Source organism: Mytilus trossulus, chromosome 9, assembly GCF_036588685.1.
Source record: "Mytilus trossulus isolate FHL-02 chromosome 9, PNRI_Mtr1.1.1.hap1, whole genome shotgun sequence".
Lineage (NCBI taxonomy): Eukaryota > Metazoa > Mollusca > Bivalvia > Mytilida > Mytilidae > Mytilus > Mytilus trossulus.
Genome location: NC_086381.1, coordinates 39144433 through 39165893, shown reverse-complemented (window position 1 = coordinate 39165893; position 21461 = coordinate 39144433). Strand labels below are relative to the sequence as shown.

Here is a 21461-nt window from a genome sequence, read left to right as displayed (position 1 = left end):
AGGAGGTATTTTTTTCGAAACTGCATAGTACATGTCGTAAAATCTATCTAATATGAATTGGGTAAACTGAAAAAATGTCCCATTTGATACTTTATTTGTCAATTATATGTTTATAAACACTATCAAAAAGTAAAATCACAAAAATACTGAACTTAGAGGAAAATTAATTCGGAAAGTCCATAATCAAATGGCAAAATCAAATAACAAAACACATAAAAAACGAATGGACAAGATATTCATATTCCTGACTTAGTACAGGCATTTAACAATGTAGAAATGGTGGATTAAACCTGGTTTTATAGCGCTAACCCTCTCGATTGATGACAGTCTCATCAAATTCCGTTATATTTACAATGATGCGTTAACTTAACAGACACAATAAACGGAATAGTCAAAATAAAGATACAGCAGTCATCATCGTGTTACAATTTTAAAAGGAACAATTTAACAGAACGCAAAAACATCTATCTACAAACACATTCATTGATTTGCGTGTCTGACGTAAGAAAATTGTAATTTCACATACATTTGTCGTTCAATGTACATACAAACAGTTTTAAATTTTCACATAGGCAATGTTAGCATACAGGGTTAAAAATCAAAAATATGTAAGATTAAATTTCAGAAATAGACCGAGATTCAAAATAGTTTTAAATAGAATTAATAAGAATCCACAAATAGTTAATTCCACTACGCGATTGGATGATTTTGTGGTTCAACGTATGTTGTAATTCATAATAGAAATATTATCATAATGACATAAAAAAAAAAAGAACAATATCATACTTTTCAAGTACAGAGTACGTTATAAGAACCAAAGAAATTCAAAAAGTTGCATATTCAAAACACACAACAAAAATACGAAAGATAATACAAACCATTGACGGGATGTATTAGTACCGAGCCACGTTAAACGGATATCACATAAAACAATACAACAGTAGAAGTAATGTTAAAAAATAGAACAAAGACAAATGAATTTACAATAAAACACGTTGGTTAGATAATAAACAACATCAGTACGCAGAATCTATACATCAAGAAATAACCATAATAATCGAATGTGTTAATAATAATAAAAAATATTTGTTTTTGAAAATGGTAATCCTCTTAGAATGTTGCTTAATGCACGGTCAGTGGACCTTTTTTGCATCTAAATTTCTAGACGAAAGAAAGGGAGTCGCTGACGAATTAAAAAAAATGTCACACTTACCATATATTTCACTGCTGATAAATAAAAAGAAACATAATTACCCATTATACAAACATATAAACGTCAATCTAGTTAAAGAGTAGAGGAAGTGGACGGATATACCCGTTCTTGGGATGAACGTCATATTTACATAAATGCATTCAACTATAAAATATTTCTTTTATTCAGCCTCCTGACCCGAATATGTGAGATTTCCTTATTATACAGACAAGATTGTTGTGCATAGTTTGTTTTCAATAGGCTTTTATAATAAACTATTCTTTTAAATTCTAATGCTGTTTCTCTAACTTCCGTGTTTTAACATCATTGATTGATTTAACAAAACAAGAATGTGTTACCTTGTACACTCTCTTATTTAAAATATTCAAATTTCAAAGATCACAATCTGGCAAATAACAAAAACCAATTAGTTCAGTTTAAACATATTCTATTATATAAATATACAATATGTTTGGATACAAGATTCAACAACCTAACATAATTCTCTACAACTAAGTACAATATACAAAATTTCAAGATGATAGCAATTACATAAATCAATACATTATGAAAAATGTACAAAATAAATATATCATGCTTAAACAGTAACAGTAAAACTGTATAATACTTTTCGATACTGGAATATTCATCAAATAATCTTTTTGTAAGGTGTATATAACTATGTATATTTCTGAAAGCAAATTGTATTTTGTTCAACACTAATTTCGTCCATTCCACATAATATATGTTCTGTGGAAATAGCAACTAAGATTTGATTTTTTTCAAAGAGCTGATGTCTAAACTTTATATTGAATGGACATTCTAAGTAAAATGAATCAAATCTTCTAATGGACACCTGCATTCACAACTTGGGTCATTTACTTAATTAACTTGAGCTTTTAAAGGACTACATCTGTGTCGTAATTTTGTATGCAGTATATTTTCCATCCGATTGTCATAATATGAATTAGTAGTTTCAGGTATATTGGGACAAAATCGTTGTGAACATTTTCTTTTCTGTGAATTTTGATCAAATTTAGAAAACTTTATTTTGAAACATTTTTTTTTGTTCTGATGACCCGTTCGAGTTGTTGTAAACTGTGTATGAATTTTAAATGTGCGTATTGTTATGCATTTACTTTTCTACATTATAGACGTATAGAGGGATGGTTGAGATCTCAATTTCTATGGTCGGGTTGTTGTTTCTTCGACACATTCCCCATTTCCATTCTCAATTTTATGTTAAAATGCTTTTTTCCCGAATAGATCCAATAGAAAATTCTACTTGTGTTAGTTCATCTGGTCTTAAGAGCCAGTGTAAGCTCTTTAGACAGGTCGCGATCACACATCTGGCTCTGCTGCTAAGCACCTGTTCATAGGGCTCTGCAAACCTATCAATATTGTCCCTATGAAAAAAAATAATTACTTAAAAATAAGAAGCTTCATAATGTGCATAAACAGAAATTATTTTCAAAAATGAAAAAAGCTCGAAACTGCAAGATTAATTGCTTAGAATTATGAAGGTATTTAACTAAATAACATCTTGATTCCATTCTTTAAAGTTTAGTCTTTTTAGAGTACACAATAAGAATATATAAATTAATTTGGAAAAAATAATGATGTATTAGTTATGTGGATTAAAATAAAATATTTAGAACTTATAGAAAATACTTAACTTATACTTAGCGTTGAAATAAAATTGCTAGATATTTGTTGAAAGTTTTTATTTGAATACAAATAATGCTGGATAGTTGTCTCATTGGCAAATATGCCCTATCATATTGTTTAGTCTGATTTCTGGTATATCCATTTAACGTGGATCTATACTTATACATACCGTCATTGTGCTATAGTTCTTTGTTACAATTTTTTTTTATTCTTGTCTTACATTTCGGCTTATGTGCTTTGTCTATATGCCTTTTTGTTTTAACACAATGTTGACTGTAGTATCCCTATTTTGACATTTTTACCTATTATGTATGTTTGTTATGTTGACACATCATCGTCAAAATATAGGAATTTTATGCGACTGTCATATAAGTAAGATATTAAGTTAGCTATCAAACTAAGTTTAATCCACACTTTTCTACAATGTACGTAAGAAAATGTATGCATAAAGTCAGAATTGTGACCGTTATTCATTCGTTTAATGTATTTGAGCTTTTGATTTTGTCATATGATTCGGGACTCTCCGTTTTGAATATTCCTCGGAGTTCTTTATTTTTGTGATCTTACTTTTTAAAACGGGCATAATCGGAAGAAATGACCTGTCGTTTCGTGCAAGATTCTGATGGGACGGTCGTGTAAACGTTTTTTTTTTCTTCAGTTTGCTCCGATCACTGTCTGATCATTGTCGGATCTCTTTAGGATCGCATTCTTGAGTATCGGGACGAAATCAGGACAGAATCGATATAGTTGTTACCTGCGAAAGAACTAAATCGATATTGAGAAGGGAACAATCGGGACAAGTTCGAATGGAAATAGCTGAGTCAGGACCTTTCCTGAACAATATCTGATTGTTGGGATAAAATACATGTTTAAAAATTTAGTAAATTTCCAGCCACGATTCACTTGATTTTCATCCGACTATTGACAAATTTTAATCGGTTATGGTCGCATCATGGACGTCAGTAAAACTAGGGAAATTATGACTGAGACATACCAATTTTAGAGGTGATGTCCGAAAACAACTACCCAGAAAAGAGTATATTATCCTGTTTTAATAATACACGCAAATGCTCGCAATTTCATAAGGCACATTACATTTTTCTTTAAAAATAACTTAAGTAAAATTGTTTGTATTGCAAATACATTTTACACACGAACACCCATTTGTTATTACACTAATCATTAAATCAAATTGAAGGAATAACCCAATAGTATTTACCTAAAAAATTAACAACGCTTTATAACAGTGATGGTTTGGATAAAAATATATGTTTGTTTAGTCTGGTTTAATAAATATAGTAGTTTGATTTTATTTTGGATAGATAAAAGATAAATTATAGTGTTTAACTTGTTTGTTCGGTAGTATGCGTCTATTTTTGAATAAGTACATTCAGTATCGAGTAGCCTTACCGGCCTCAATAGTATCTGAACAATTGCATATGCCGAATGGTAGACCGTTTGGGGTCGTTGGGTTGCGATTCGATTACTGGTTGACTTTCTCTTTTGAATACTGTGTTTAAGAAAATATAATATGGTGTTGCCTCCTTCAGATTTTGTCAAAATGATTTTTTATTTGTTTGTTAATGTACCCAAAATATGTATGTAAACAAACTAATATATATATTTTCATTGTTTTTAGCATGTATAAAATGAAGTAGTAAAATTTAGTCTAATTCAAAACTTTTTGTATTGATTACTTTTGTATTGTTAATAGACCACAATGGGTCAACAAGAAATTAAATTCAAACCATAAAAGAAAAACAAATCGCAGTTTCTAGAATTCCGTTAAGTCATTTAAATATTTAAAATCTAATACAATCTTGTATAAACGGATTCGTAACAAAGCTTGAACCGTGTTACGATTTGAAGATTATCAAATCCTAATAAACTTCCGCTTTTGTTTCACATTCATAACATACTGACCAATTTACATACCTGAAGTTTTTAGCTTTCTTTAGATAAAACAACCTATATAATTCAGCTCAAAGATTTAAGAGAACTTGTGTTTTCAATGCCAAGTTAAACTTGATGATTCCCATCTTTGAAATCAATTAGAACTGAATAATTGGACAAAGTGTTATGGATGAAACACAAACTGACATTGATGAATCAGATCTTGAATCCCTCACAGGTATTTATTTCATTTAAAAGTATAATACGTATTTATAAATTAAACATCGTTGGCTAAATATCAAATATCAAAATGTTGCCCTTTTGGAGCCTCCTAGCTATGTCCATAAAAGACTTGATGGACTTTTTATGACCGGCATAAACGTTCTACAACATTAAAACTTTATACATTCAGGTAAAATTGATCAAATTCTTTAAATATTTATATTCACATCAGTTTTCTTAATCAACTTGTAATTCAGTGGTTGTCGTTTGTTTATATATTACATATTTGTTTTTCGTTCATTTTTTTATATAAATAAGGCCTTTAGTTTTCTCGTTTGAATTGTTTTACATTGTCTTATCGGGGCCTTTTATAGCTGACTAAGCGATATGGGCTTTATTCATTGTTGAGGGCCGTACGGTGACCTATAGTTGTTAATGTCTGTGTCATTTTGGTCTCTTGTTGACAGTTGTCTCATTGGCAATCATACCACATCTTTTTTTTTATATTACCCTCTTTAGAAAAACAAACAATACGTGTGTGTCCGTTTAGTTTAAACTGTTACTCTCTCCCCTTATATCATACCTAGAACGCTGTCGCTGTACAGTCATTCCTTACAATGGCACATATTTAGAATATACCACATTTTAAACAAATATCATTCTTTATGACAAACAAATACATCTGATCTATTATAATACGAATTTTGAGACGAAGCATTACACAGCGATAGTGAAATTCACAATATCAAAACAACCCGACAATGTCATTGCAAATAATTTAAAACGAGGACATGACAAAGTCAACAAATACATCACAAAATACAAAAAGTAAGCAACACGAAGATTTAAAATCACCGGACTCTGTGCTACAGAAGGTACTGCAGATCCTGCTCCACATGTGACACACATCGTGTTAAACTCATTTATCCCGAAACAACATTTATTGTTTTGGATTACTGAGTAATTGAGCGATTGAGTTATGGGGGTTTAGGTCAAAGCATTGCAAAAGGTAATATACTGAAAAACAAAGGTAAATACAGGAATTATAGGATTTTTAACATACATTTCTTCTATTCTAGGATATTTCTTTAACTTGATATATAAGTACTATATATATAAACATTATTTAATGAAAACAGATTTTATTCAAATTGTTTTGCGAATTAGTTTAATACCTAACATTTTTCTTTTTTAGATATTTTTGCGTTACCCTTTATAGTTCAAGAGTGGGACGAGGAAGCAAACCTATCACTAGCACATTTGTCTTTCATTATTAATATTCTTCTTCCAAAGCGACTTATTACTTTAGAGCGTGATAGTAAAATAGAATCACAACTGAAGGAATTTTGCGAAAGTAAAAATCTTCAAAATGCTGTTGCGGTTGGCAGCTCGGCAGAAGGGTTTAACATTCCAAACTCTATGACTATTGAAACAGATTCACATATAAATACCAATTGCGATGTTGATATATTGCTTCTGGAGAAGGGTTTTCAAATTTCAAATTCATTGGTATTTAGACAAGAAACAAATGTCCATGCAACTTTGGAATCATATGAAGTTCACCCAGGCTACACAAAAATACGTTTGTACAAATACAAAGACAACGAGGACATTTCAACGCTGAAAGATAAAGTTTTCCTAAATGGTAAGCAATAACAGAGGAAAATTTTTGGGCGTTTTAATCTTCAAAGTGATAAGGATGACGAAAAAGTCATACTGATACATGGCCCCGCTGTATCAGTTGAGTATTCAACAACCTTGAACGCCGAAAATATTTCGAAATATGGTCTCCGGACATCACTCGACATAGTACTTGCTCTTCCAGTAACAGATTGGCCATCAGAGGCAAGGTTATGGATAGAAAGAAGCAAGCAAAGCAAATGGCTCGGTAACGAATTCGTTGATAACATTGTTTCCGATGGGTGCCATGTTGTACCTGTTGCTCATAAGAACAGCCATAATCCCGACATTGAATGGAGGATTTCATTCGCTTCATCAGAAAAGCAAATAGCAAGGAATGCCATTATTGACGAACAGAGACAGTGCTTATTATTTTTCAAGCTGTTACGACATTTATGTCTGAAAGATTTAGACGTGATCTCGTCTTATTGTTTGAAAACTGTTTTCTTCTACGCTTGTGAAAGAATTCCAAAACCTATGTGGGAAATACATACTGGACAATGTTTGATATACTTAATTGAAAGTTTGATAAACTGTGTCAAAAGGAAAAATATCCCTAGTTACTTTGTACCAGAAAACAATTTAGTTGATCATATTCCCCTTGAGAATTAGCAAGCACTGGAAAAAAGACTCGTTCAAATTCGAAAAGATCCCATTTCACCCATTTTGCAATTTACTGATTCAAGAGTGATCGGGAGAGAGGTTATTCCGTACGTTTTTCGTGAGAATATATCATATGTTTTAGAGGACAATGAAAAATTTAAAATCCATAGGGATATCAAAAGATCGGCTTCGTATGCCTGCTTAACGACGTCATTCCGAATGAGCTTGCTCCTATTGAATAGAGGTAAGGCAAAAGAATCGGTGGATATCCTAACGGATTCCTATCCTACAATTAATCGATACATTGGTCCTATGCCGCTGATCTGCTACCTTAATAACGTAGCAATTTTGATTGAAGATAGTCGCCTTCTGCTACTGCTTCTTCAAGAACTTGTAGCAATGTCAAATGAACAATCCGAATTTGAGTGTTTCAGAGAGAATCTGGCATGTGCTTATCATGCTGTAGCTTACACATATCATGCACATTCGACGGAACGGAACGAACATTTACACAAAGCTGAAGAATTCATGATAGGTGAAATTCATTCAAATGGTTTGAACTCGTGTGGAGTGATGTACATTGTATGGAATTATCCTTATGTCACAAAAGAAATTTCAAGAGGCATTAAATACTTTCGAATCGATTATAAATGAAAAAGATGAAATAGAACAATATATCCTGGCATTTGGAAAAAGTGAGCAAATATCTCTTGATGCAGATTTGCAATTAGAAATAATAACAAATGGAAACATAGAAACTCGGTGGGTTTATTTTGCCTTCTACTTTCTTGTCAAATGCTTGGTTCAAAAAGACAAACTACCAAAACTTCGATCATTTTTAATGATTTTCAGCAAATTTGTGAAAAGTCTCGGGACACAGTTGGTTTTAAGCTGTTAGTTTATTGTTAAATGCAACGTGGAGAAATGTGTAAAGCAGAAGAAGCATTTTTAGAGTTTTTAAAGAAATGTCCAAATGACCAGTTAATACTATCACTTATCACCAAGTGCAACAAAAACAAGAACATGTAATTCTTTTATCTCTAGTGTTAAATCCCTTATAAAAAATAGTCAAAGTTGTCAAGCTTTACATTTTACACACCAAACGCGCGTTTCGTCTACATAAGACTCATAAAAGAGGGGCAAACGAAACCAGAGGGACAGTCAAACACATAAATCGACATTAAACTGACACAAAAAAAGACTAAAAGACAAACAAAAATACCCACAAGACACAACATAGAAAACTAAAGAGTAAGCAACACGAACACCACCAAAACCTTGAAGGGGGGTGATTTCAGATGCTCCGGAAGGGTAAGAGGATCCTGCCTCACATGTTGTACCGGTCGTGTTGCTTATGTTATTACAGATCTGGTAGATAGTCTTTTTCGGTAGGTCACATTCGTGTAAAGGGAAGGTGATTGTAGTTACGACATAATGAACCTATTCGAAATCATTTGTCAAACGGGTTTTCCCTAACGGACAACCAACGGATGATGGCATCCGTAAAACTTAGTTTCTTTGTGAGCAGCAACCCTGTATCAAGGAAATCATAATAGGAAATTCAACCCCGGGGATATCGTATTAGTTGGGACATATAAACTCCGTAAGCAGACGCTACTGGAATGTTGCTGCATAGAAATGAAAGGTTCTCAATTTGAAAGCTGAAATCATCTATATTATTTTTTTTTCAAACGGCCGACCCTCATTGTCAATTTATAGATGCAAGTCGTGATATGAGGCATACTTAACTGTACTCAACTGAATCTGTTGTATCCTATATCTCTAGTTCGGTTGGATAGATGAGTTCCACATAATCACGAAATTTTGAATTATTTAGTGAGAGAACATCATCTATAAAAAAAAAACGCTCGAATAAATATCTTCCAACCGTGCGAGGAGTGGATAGCTTTTCCGGACTATATGAGTATTTGGACCATACGCGTATAGTCATGACCGTATGATTATATATTCATATGGTCGAGGTAGTTAACACTCTGTTTCACGTTTACCTTTAAGACTTTAACACTTTTCACATGGTATGGCCTGTCAAATTGGCAATCAGACCACATTTTCTTGTTTATATGTTACACAAGAAGTCACCGACAAGGACCATAGTTTATGTTTGAAGTTGTTTTGTGAATACGGTTTACTGCAGTCATGTTACGATATTTGAGACCCAGTGCCCGTTTTGTAAAACATATTAACTTAAGTATTCCTTATACTTCGATTTCACTCAGAATACATTTAGTTAAGTAAAAATATTAAGTCGTATGCATAAACTTGATTTAACTAAGGAATACTTAAATAGGATCCTTTCTCTATTTACCATATGATATATAGGATTATATAAGTTAATCGCATGTACTGATCATCTGTGTAAAAGTTTGTTATATAAAAAAGAAGATGTGGTATGATTGCCAATGAGACAACTATCCACAAAAGACCAAAATGACACATACATTAACAATTATAGGTCACCGTACGGCCTTCAAAATTGAGCAAAGCGCATACCGCAAATAGTCAGTTATAATGATATACATGGATTTGATGATACACACTTTTATAAAGAGATGGGATAATTTAATGTCGCTATATTAAACAATTCAATAACTAAAAACGGATGAGAATAATTTCAAATCAATGCGTAACAGAAAAGGTTGACGTTTTGATGTTTCCAAAACTTCGCTTCTTAATCTTTAATGCATCCTTCATGGATGTTATATGTTCTAGAGACAACAATATTATTCAAACTCTAACAAAACATAATAAAGGTTCCAATGGCGTAGCACTAGTGTGGCATTGTAAGCAAGTGCTTACTAACAAATTAATATACTTTTTTTTCAATGAAATTTTTACTATAATCGTTCAGCTGCTTTTGGGCTGCCGTCCCCCTTTCAGGCCCTCTACTTACGTTTTCGTTTTGGTTTAAAAAAAAAATCGATTTGAAATAAACATGTTTATCATTTCAATTTTAAAACAAAAAAGGGGATAGGATGAATATTACACGAATTCATATCAAAAAGGGCCTAAAATCTTAACTAAAAACATATCAAGCAACATATCACTGCATACATAAGGTATCATAAATACATTTTATAAACTTCGAATTGCATGACAGTGGCGGATCCAAGTGGGAGCAGGTTATGGTTGTGGTCCTATAGTTGGAACACTCTTTTTTAAACAATCAATTTCTTTGAATGGGTTGGGAACATATAGGTTATTTTATTTTTGAAACGTTTACAATATATTATAAAAAAAATACCTATATGGTCGAAATACTCATATGGTCCGGCCCGTTAATAACCAAACGAGTATATACTCATATGGTTGAACCATACGCATATGGTCATGACCTTATGGGTATGGTCCAAATACTCATATGGTCCGGCCCGTTAATAACCAAACGAGTATATACTCATATGGTTGAACCATACGCATATGGTCATGGCCTTATGGGTATGGTCCAAATACTCATATGGTCCGGTACATATCTGGGTCAAGGTTGTTAAAAACTCCCATCATTATAGAATAGAATACAAGTTGAAAAGCTAAATCAAGTATTAAGTTGAAGAGCATTGAGGCAAAAATTCCGAAAAGAGGATCCCTCAAACGGCTTGGTTAACTATCTGTGTCTGAGGAAGGAAATCATGACAGTACTTTTTTTTATTGTTTGTAAGGTTATAATGGAGGAACATTCTGAGTGGGATTGCAATGAGGTGTGAAATGTGTCCATAAGCTATCCAGAGACAAGCGTACACAGACGCTAAAATTATCATTAGAAAAAAGTAATTAAAAACAACATTCAATTTTCAATTCCAATTACTTCAGAACAAACAGAGATGTATTCGATTAGATAAAATATTTAGTTTAGAATATTATTATACACTCGTTAACACAAATCTGCGTTATGCCAACATTATCCAAATAACGGTAACGTTTACAAATTTTACATAACTTATGAACGTACATGTATCGATTCATGCATGCCGGTTAAAGGGACATAAAAACGATAGTCGCCTTCTACTGCTGATTTCTCAAAAACTTAAGTTAAGAATCTGAGTTTAAGTGTTTCAGAGAGAACCTGGAATGTGCTGAACATGCTGTATCTAAAGCATACCACGAAAATATAACGGAACGGAACGATTACTGTGTATGTACTTTTTCGCGGTGTAATTCTTTTCACGAATTTCCACAAAAACAAATACACGCATATATAGATTAATTCAGTTTACATTCTTTTTTGAAAATACTGCAAAATTAAGAATAAGCTAATTCAGCGACAATACCAAAACCACGAAATAAATATACGCGGGTATAGTGCAAGGCGATAAAGTGCAACGATATCTCAGTATCATGATAGTTTGAATCCCGGCCAGGGAAGAACAAACTAGTTATTTCAATATAAAAGTTAAAAAATAAAGTATCTTATTTTCAGCTTTTCAACAAAAAGTAATAAAGATACTGGTATATTTTTTTAAGCGATTTAATATATTTAATACGATACATTTTGTGTAGGTGATTTAATTTCTGCCTTCGGTCAAGCCGATCAAACACAATGACCTGATCTTAATGCATTTTCAAGCAAAATGTAAAAAAAAAGTACCTTTATTTTCCATTGATAGGAATCGCATTTTGGCAAATAATCAATCGCCAGAAGAGAGTCGATTCTTGTTGTAAGTTTGGAAAGAAAAAAACACTGCATATAAGCAGAATTATTTTATAGAAACAACAGCGTTTGGACATATCTATATAGGGGTGATTTTAACCAGAATTAAGTTAGATCTGAATAATCTCGACGGTATCATAAATGCCAATGTACTGCATTCTTAACATGATTTATCGCCAAACGTTGCTGCTCATGAAACATTAGACACTTTTCAAGAGTATTTATAAGTTTTCTCAACCTATTTGATAAAGCTTAAGATTAGGCTGTTTTTTTTCACAGTTTCGAGATATCTATAAATAATTGTCTTCCTTTGAAAATATTTTATAAACATTTACAACTTTCAATCAATGGAAAGAATTTGGGCTCACGATTTTGTACTATGCATTATATTGCAGCAAACATATTCTGCATATGTATTACAATTTTTAACTAAATAACTGATTAACTCATGTTTGAGTATAAGTTTGTTTTCAGAAATACACTGTTTGTTATATTATATCATATGAAAAAGCGCTGTGTATAATGAAACAATAAGAAAAATACATCCAAAACCAATTGAAAATCTTATCAAATTATACGCCATTTTATTATATCTTCTTGCTGCAGTAACATCACCACGTGCTCTCGCTTTAGAAGCCTACAAAAGAAATACTAAAATAAGTAGTTTGAAGATAGAATTTAATGGAAACAAATAAGGAGTATGACACAATTCATTGCTGAATATTGCCAGAAATGTTCAATCGACTTCTGACAGGACGAAATTTATCAATTGATCTATTATCTTTAAAATGACTAAAAAGAAATAATTAGATCTAAAATTATATCTCAGGCATTATCTTTAATAAGCCACAGTGGTTAAAATCGCAAGATTATTCATTCTTGGAGTTGTAACTATTTGATAACGATAACTGCAGCTAAAATACTTTCAATAGTGTTTGTCTACCATATATAGTAACAAAATTATATTTTACGCACTGTCAATTTAATGTCAAGTCGCTTTTATTTACTATTCGGGATATTTGGGGTATATTAAATGATCCAAGCTTCGTTTTTATGTTTGTGTTAAATTTTCTTCCCAGCAGTGTATTCTTATTGAGCTTCAATAAATATACAGTATTAGGTCAATGTCTGAAAAAAAATCTTTTTGGTATGCGGCCCAAAACAGTTGAAGGGCTCTGTAAACATTTCCCTTCCTCAGATTCTGAGCATCATACAAAAAGTTATATTTTTTATTTATAAAAGTTAACCTAACATTGTATATTTACACAACTTGTGTAACAAACTAAAAACTGAGGGAAACGCATTAAATATAAGAGGAGAACAACGACACAACACTAAAATGAAACACACAGAGAAACGGACTAAGCATTAAACAAAATCCACAATAACAAATATCACATCAAAACCAAATACATGAATGTTGGATAGATAAGTACCGTGACACGTCTTATAGTAATGTGAATTCACACTCAAAAATAAGAGAAAGGAAACGACACAACGGAAACACAACGTTAAAATGTAACACACACAGACACGAACTATAATATAACAATGAACATTCTAGCACACAGATTGTTTTCTTTTATTTCTTTGTTAACTCAAAACGTTTCTATCTATTTGAGCTATATTCAGATCAAAGTAAAACACTTTATGGATGATTTTATATCCCTATTGCATCTCTATATCATTTGTGTACCAAGAACAATTTGTTTTGCAATGAAACAGATGATCTATTTTACACAACACTGAAAGTCGATCATTTGATTTTTGGTATGAGTACTATTTTGATTTGAAAATAAGGTTAACACATTTTCCGTTTGAAGCTATATTCTTAAAAAAAAATACAACGCCAATTGAAATCAGCAAATTAAAACAACAAATATATAAACATAACTAAAATCGTGTTTTTACTGTTATAATAAATGTAGAGAAACGGTTTCCTGCTATCTTATTCAGCAAGATAATGTCTTTCAACGGCTAAACATAACTCAAATTAACTTCTATAACACCGAATCAGGAATAAAAATAATGTACTTGTTCACCGAGAGTAAACAGTTGATAAAAGTTCATGAATACTCTTTAAATAGGACACTGGGTCGATACCACTGCTGTTGGACGTTTCGTCCCCGAGGGTATCAACAGCCCAGTTGTCAATATTTCGGTGCTGACATGAATATCAATAATGTAACTTTTATAAATTTCCTGTTTACAATAGTTATCGAAGGTACCAGGATTATAATTACATCTACATAAGACTCATCAGTGACGCTCAAATCAAAATATTTATAAAACCAAACAAGTACAAAGTTGAAGAGCATTGAGGATCCAAAATTCTTGACACAAAACTTTGAATTTTTCGAAAAACTAAGGATCTTTTTATTCCAGGCATAGATTACCATAGCCGTATTTGGCGCAACTTTTGGAATTTTGGATCCTCAATGCTCTTTAACTTCGTACTTGTTTGGCTTTATAACTATTTCGATATGAGCGTCATTGATGAGTCTTATGTAGACGAAACGCGCGTCTGGCGTAATGAATTATAATCCTGGTACATTTGATAACTACATAATTCAGCAATTTACATTTTATTTAATTACCACCAATTATTAAACGATCTAATCGTAGAACACTGTATTCGAAAAAAAAATACTTATAGTTTTTCATCCTATATTCTTTAATTTTAAATGTTAATACATTACTCAATCAACACTTACTTGAGAGGCTTCAATGATGGCAGCCACACCCAATAGAGAGTTACAACAACAACATGCAAAAATGGCTAAACTAAGATAATTGGAATTGTCTGGTGGATCTTCATGTATCCACTGACAACAAATATGCTGTAGAAGATAAAAATCAAGCATGGTAAACAAAGGATATGAAAACTAAGGGTACCATATGAAGGTGTAATGCCACAAATGATTTCCCCTATTAGTCCTTGTTAAATTAAAAAATTGTGGCGAATTTATCTTTGTTTCAAATAAAATATACTTCGCATGTGTAAAGTTTTATCCTGTCCAATACTATAGAAAACAATTACATAATGTTTCTTATTATAAAAAAAAATAACCATTACTGGAAGTTGTGCAATCAAATTGTCACCATTTTTCTGCCTGTATACATGCAAGCTTTATAACCATGTAACCCTAAATTTCAAAATATTCTATAGAGGCATAAAAAAAAATAATGCTTTGAAAAACCCAAGATATAATTATGACACAATTTGTTTTACTGCAATGAAACTCCCTACAAATGTCAAATTCAAGGGAATATCTTGTTAACCCTTTTTGGTATGTAACTTGATGTGACGTACTATAAGTTGGTGGTATTAAACCTGACCTCCAAAAGCAGTCAACATGCTCAGCGTCTACTGATATGCTTGTGTCATCGACCATGCGAGTCCACACTAAGTCAGAATATCACAATCAATGTGACACAATCGGAAAATTGATAGGAATTTTTCTGTTATCAAAATTAAAGGTCTAAACGCGCTAAAATATGTCGTGAGAGAGTTGAAACATAAACATATCGTATAGGTCAACATCTTATGATAGTAACTGAAGACTTTTTTTAATTATTTGTAGAGTAACCTCTGCTTTTGAATTCCGTAAAGTGTGAACATGCCGTTATCTTGATTATATATTTTTGTTAAATAATCAAATATTTTCCAAATACTCTGCCGACATTTACCCACAGCAACTTACTCTAAATAAACCAAATATGAAGAGCTATAAGTCTCCTATCCGAGAATGACATATTTCAGTTTTGCACCAGAAACTGTACGAAAACAAGTTTGCGACACAAGGGATGATGTTTCTTTTCCTTTTATTATTTTTAGACAGTGGTATACCTGTGATGGAGGAGGATGAGTATGAGGATATGTACTGTTATTGTTATTGCCTTTGGAATAGGTGTCAGTAACTGTGAGTACTCTTACATGTAAATCTATAACTAACATCTTTTGTGTTGTCAGGGGTGGGGGGTGGATAAATGCTGTTCCAAATTCCGCCTGTATTCATATTAGATTTTTTCTGTTTTGTTTCTCTCTAATGAGTCTGTTCCTATGTTGTGCTGTAACATTACTGTCCCAGATTTAGGTAGGATTTGGGCGCTAACAGCTATGTTGAACCCCAATAAATTCATTATGCGCTGTCTAAAGTCAGGAACCGGTGTATTACAAGCACCTGCTAGGTGTTTTTTTTTAGAAATTACACTTCTTTTGAGACGTAGTTTAAAAAAAAACGAGGAAACACCATAAATCTAAACAAACACATCATTCGATTAATTAAATATAAAGTAATAAAACGATCATCGAGGAAGGAAAATTCAATTAAATGGCGAAATCAAAATGTCTAATTTAAGACGAATGGTTTTAATAACTGTCATAATCTTATCTTGCTACAGTCATTTCTTGTGTGTATGGGTTTAATCTAGTTTTATAGCTAGCTAAATCTAAAACTTGTATGACAGTCGCATAAAATTCCAGTCTACGAAAACGGTCAAAGGAGCTCGAGACAAATTAAAACTAACCAGAAAAACACCAGAAATAAAACTTTATATTTAACAATAGAACGTCGTAAGGACCTAAAATGACATTTTATACTTCACAAAATTGGCTTCAATGAATTTGTTACTCTATACTCATATTTGTATATTTTACATGATGGAGACTGGGGTTTCCTAGTTCCTTTTCCCGCTTTCATTTTGAACGACAAAAATATTTTATATCTCTACCTGTGTGACGTTTACATTATGACGTAAAACGACAGAGTAAATGTTAAAGCAATGAAGGAAGTTGTTAAATGTGATATATGCCTTTTGTGCTTCAATATTTGTTTGTTTTTATTGTGATTTAGATACCTGTTGTACTTGTACATCATACCATTATGTTATTGTCTATGATATTCTTGTATTCTTGTCTTATATTTTTGCTCATGTGCTATATCTATATAATACAATGTTGAATGCTGTAGCAATATTTTTGACATTTTTACCTTATATGCCTGTTTGTTTTGTTCACGCATCGTTGTCAATATAATGGAATTTGATGCGACTGTCATAAGCCTACAAGTGAGATGTTAAGCAACCTATATAAAATCAGGTTCAATCCACCATTTTTAGTCAGGAATATGACAGTTGTTGTCAACTTGTTTGTTTTTGTTTTGTCTTTTGATTCTGCAATTTGATTAGGGACTTTCCGTATAGAATTTTCTTCGAGTTCATGATTTTTTCTGATTTTATTTTTCCTCTTTCTATTCCCATTCGACCATCAGTCAAAAAACTTTTCCAACATATCCAGTTTTCTCCCTGTCTTCAACTGGTTCCCACTTAATGACTCGCACTTCCCTCATGTTTCCCACCCCTGATTTCCCTGCTCCCTTACATTTGTCAACCCCAACATATATTCAAATCACGAACTTATGCGGTAAAAATCTTACAGTTTGATCTAGATCGATACTGTATGTTGACGAAAAATCTGTTTCAACAGTTATATGTTCAACTGTAGTATATGGACGTGGCGTATCCAGTAAAGTATGTGATGGTCGTTCATCTTCTTTGTGATAAATTGATGATGCAGCAGGTTCATCTTGTTGGACTTTGATTGATGGATAAGACTGGGTCCTATTTGCATTCAGTTTTATTTTATCGTAGTTTGAAGATTGGGCTGGAAATATTAAAATTAGTTTAACCAAATTAAATTAATTTACAAAGTCAAAATGTGAATATGATTGGCATAATACAGATATTTTTCATACAGACAATTTGTTTGTGATTATAAAACTATAGCTCTGCATATTGATTAATAGAGTAATTATTGCTGATTTACTTTTCTTTCGTTCTTCAAACTAGTTTGTATTGGTTTGGTTAACGTACCTTGAGAGAGAGCCACTTACTTTTGCTTATAAAACTTGCAATCCTAGACAATTTATAGTATAGTCGAACAAACAATCAAAGAGGTGGATTTGATATCAGCACCTAAGTGATGACATGCTGGTTAGAACACTTAACCGACAAGATTATCCCTACATTCAGGATTTGTGATTTAATCATGAAACATTCTCCATTATATTGATGATATAAAATGCACATACTACCGTGGTTTTAGCTAAGTGTGTCCAAACCTCACCAATTGCCTACCTAGACTGTGAAATTAGACCTATGACTATCTGTTCCTTATGCCCTAAGTATTTTGTTTATTTTTAGATATACCTCTACTTTCGACTTCGGGAAATTGGTCTAAAGTCTGTGTTGGAACTTTTATTATAAGTTCAAGCAGATGGAGTTATGATAAATATCCACCTATTCTAAGGGGTTGCATTCCAGCAAACATTAGCATGATATATGCTAAATTAACAAGAAATATTAAAAATTAAAACAAAGAATTGAAAGTCTTTTCACAAAACAAAGGTATGATATGAAAAATTAAATAAACTAAACATGCTATTTGATGATAGCTTACTATAGTCTGATTCCACCGATATATCTTGTCGATAAAGTTTTGTGCTGAATAAGGGAGATAATGTTTTATTTCTGGTATGGGAATCCTGTGATAGTTTGATTCCTAAAATTTATGGTTCGATATATATGTACATTGAATAAGCACAAACAATAGTTACTTCCGGTTCACACAAGGTCCAATCTGGTTTGCTTATCGAAATAATATGGCTTGCAACTCATTCCAGAAGTCCCATGGCTTTATCGTGTATAGATATAAACATAAGAACATCAAGTTCACCTTTGACCTCTGACCTTGACTTCTATTTCGCGGTCATATAGAAAAGACCTCCTATCGAAAGACCCTTAGTCTGTCATATATATGGTAATTTGTTTTAAACACTATAATCAAGTTTTTAATATGAGAGCAAAGAACACTCGTTTGATATTAAAGTACCATTATAATCAAAATGTGACTGTTACAACATGCATATAGCAATTTAATAAAAATATGTTTTCGATATCTTATACGGCTTCTTACAATAGTAATAACAAGCCAAATTCAAAATTTAGCACATGACCATGACCTCATGTTTCTCACAAATTTTCTGACAAAAACACGAACCCAACCAAACGCTGAGTGTCATCTATGGTGCTGCTGAAGGGTAAGCAGTTCCTCCTCCACATGTTACATCCTTCGTGTTGCTCATGATATAATAAACCCGGTAAATTCAGTAGGTCATAATAGTGAAAAAGGAAACGGATTGTAGTAACGACATAGGGAACATAGCCGATATCATATGTGAAACGAATATTTCGGAACAGTCAATCAACTCGTGATGGCTTCCGTAAAATTTAAGAAGACACGATTTCAACTCCACCATTGGAACTATGGGTTTAATAGCTTCATTGTGAGCAGCAACCCGTTCTCAAACTATCTTGGTGGTTTTTATTTAAAGACGAATTAAACACGATTGGTCGTTCAGAAAGAAATAATGTATGCGGTAATATAAATTGGGGTAATGGGCATTTCTACCGTATGACAAATGAAGGCTTCTTTTTTATAATGTTTATTCTGTTGGCATTTTAAAGATTCTCTCGTTTGCATCTAGATTTGTAGTAAGAAATCTTACATATATATCACTGCTAATAGATAAAAAGAAATGTATTTACCCATTTTTCAACCATGTGTACGTCAAGCCAATTACCAAGTGGAGGAAGTGGACAGAAAAACCCTTTATTGTGTTAAAGATAATTTTATATCAACATTATATCATTCGAAATGAAAATATTTCTTTTGTTCACGCACCTGACTCTATCACGTGATATTTCCTTATTATGTAGGACAAAATGTTTGTGCGTAGTCAGTTTTCAATAGGCTTTATAAATCTCTCTAATATCTAATGTGCTTTCCGTGACCTCTGTGTTTTAACATCATTGATTGATATTTTTAACAAAACTAAAATATTTTACCTTGTTCATTTGCACTTTATTTAGAATATTGAAATTTCAACGTTCAAAATACGGCAAAATGTAATGTTATACATCAGTAGTTTTTGAGGTATTTTGACAAAATCGTTGAGAAAATGTTAATTTTTTGGTGAATTCTTATTAAAGGCAAACTGTATTTTGAATCAAATATCTTTGTAATTATGGTCTCTTCGGAGTTGTTGTTAATTGTTCATGTCAAATTGCTTTTTTTTTTTTTTTTTTTTTTTTAAATAAACCCAATAGAAAAGGATTAGCTCCGTTAAGAACAGATTTTGGCCTCAAATTTCAGGTTCATTTAACGAAAGATTTTTAACACTTTTTAAACACTTAAGTCATTAAAAACGAACCGGTTCAAGCTCAAATATGATAAATCTACCAAATATGCCGAAAAATGTCACTTTTCATATGTTTTTTGTCGCAAATGAAAGTGGCCGCATTTGTGTTCATCCTCAACCTTTATATGTTATGTATTATCATCAAATACAACTACAATTTCAATTCTAAGGATGAACACGAATGCAGCCACTTTCGTTTTACAAGAAAACCGTCTCAAAATTACCTATAAAAAGCTAGAATGGTGAAGATTTTAGTAATTTAGCATGACTTTATGGTGCTAGTACCCGATATATGTACATTGTATTGTTAAAAACAGCCCATATTTATGAATCAGAACCATTCTACTATCCAATAAATAACTAAAAGATTACATTTTAACAATTTTGTAATATTACTATATTTTGGGGCCAAAAAGGGGTCTTACTGGACCTACTCCTTTGACTTTTTCAGTTAATCTGGTCCAAAGAGCAACGGTAAGGTCTTGTTAATACAAGGCGTTCATTGTCTGTCGTCGTCCGTCATAGTCCGTCGTCTGTTTCCGTTTAACAGGATCATCTCCTCTTAAACTACTCAAACGTCTTTTATGAAATTTACGTCAATGAACGACAAATTTTACCATTATTTGGGTTTTTTTTGTTTTAATTTTTGCCTTTCATCTTGAACTTTATTTCAGCAACCTCCATCACCGAAAGTTTCTCGTCAATGGAGTTGTCGCAGTGAACGCATTTAAACGACTGGACTATCGGTTCAATTATCTTGTAAGTTATAATAGATAGAGATCCACTTTAAATACAAAAATTGAATAAGTAAGAAAAGATATACGATTAAATCACCCCCTAGGCACACATATGTTGCTACAAGAGGATACCAATTATGAATTTACAAAATCATTTATAATAAAACATTGTCAACATGGTTAAAATCGTCAGTTAACACCGTATTTAAGTTATTGACCTTTAATCACGAATTGATCTAATTTGTTTTGAATTGCCTATTGTCTTGAAAAATATATTAAACGTATAGAATCTTGAAGTAGCTAATATTATCATCAAGACTAGAATTTCATGTACAAAAAAATAAGTCTGGCCTTAATTGTAAATCGACTTAATGACGATTTTATTCCAAATATTTTCTTATTACCTTGAAAACATAATCGATCAGTTGAAACTTTAAAGGGGCACTAAGCTATGAGATATATAAAAAAAAATCTAAAAGTAGGATTTTTGTTTGTTCAAACATTTAGAAAATAAAAGAGTGAAACAATGAATCGCTTTT

General features: G+C 32.0%; 2 protein-coding genes across 2 annotated transcripts; one reads left to right on the top strand and one right to left on the bottom strand.

The window, feature by feature from the left end:
- Nucleotides 1-4771: 4771 nt before the first annotated feature.
- On the top strand, nt 4772-8285 carry LOC134683873 (uncharacterized). The gene is made up of 2 exons (XM_063543178.1): nt 4772-4991; nt 6171-8285. Exons 1-2 carry the CDS (start codon nt 4940-4942, stop codon nt 6629-6631), a joined length of 513 nt encoding a protein of 170 aa, XP_063399248.1. The 5' UTR covers nt 4772-4939; the 3' UTR covers nt 6632-8285.
- Nucleotides 8286-11180: 2895 nt separating this feature from the next.
- LOC134683874 (uncharacterized) lies at nt 11181-19627 on the bottom strand. The gene is made up of 4 exons (XM_063543179.1): nt 19533-19627; nt 17363-17589; nt 14639-14764; nt 11181-12561 (listed from the first exon to the last, which is right to left on the bottom strand). The coding sequence occupies exons 1-4, from the start codon at nt 19534-19536 to the stop codon at nt 12418-12420; spliced, it is 501 nt and encodes a 166-aa protein (XP_063399249.1). The 5' UTR covers nt 19537-19627; the 3' UTR covers nt 11181-12417.
- Between the last annotated feature and the right edge of the window lie 1834 nt (nt 19628-21461).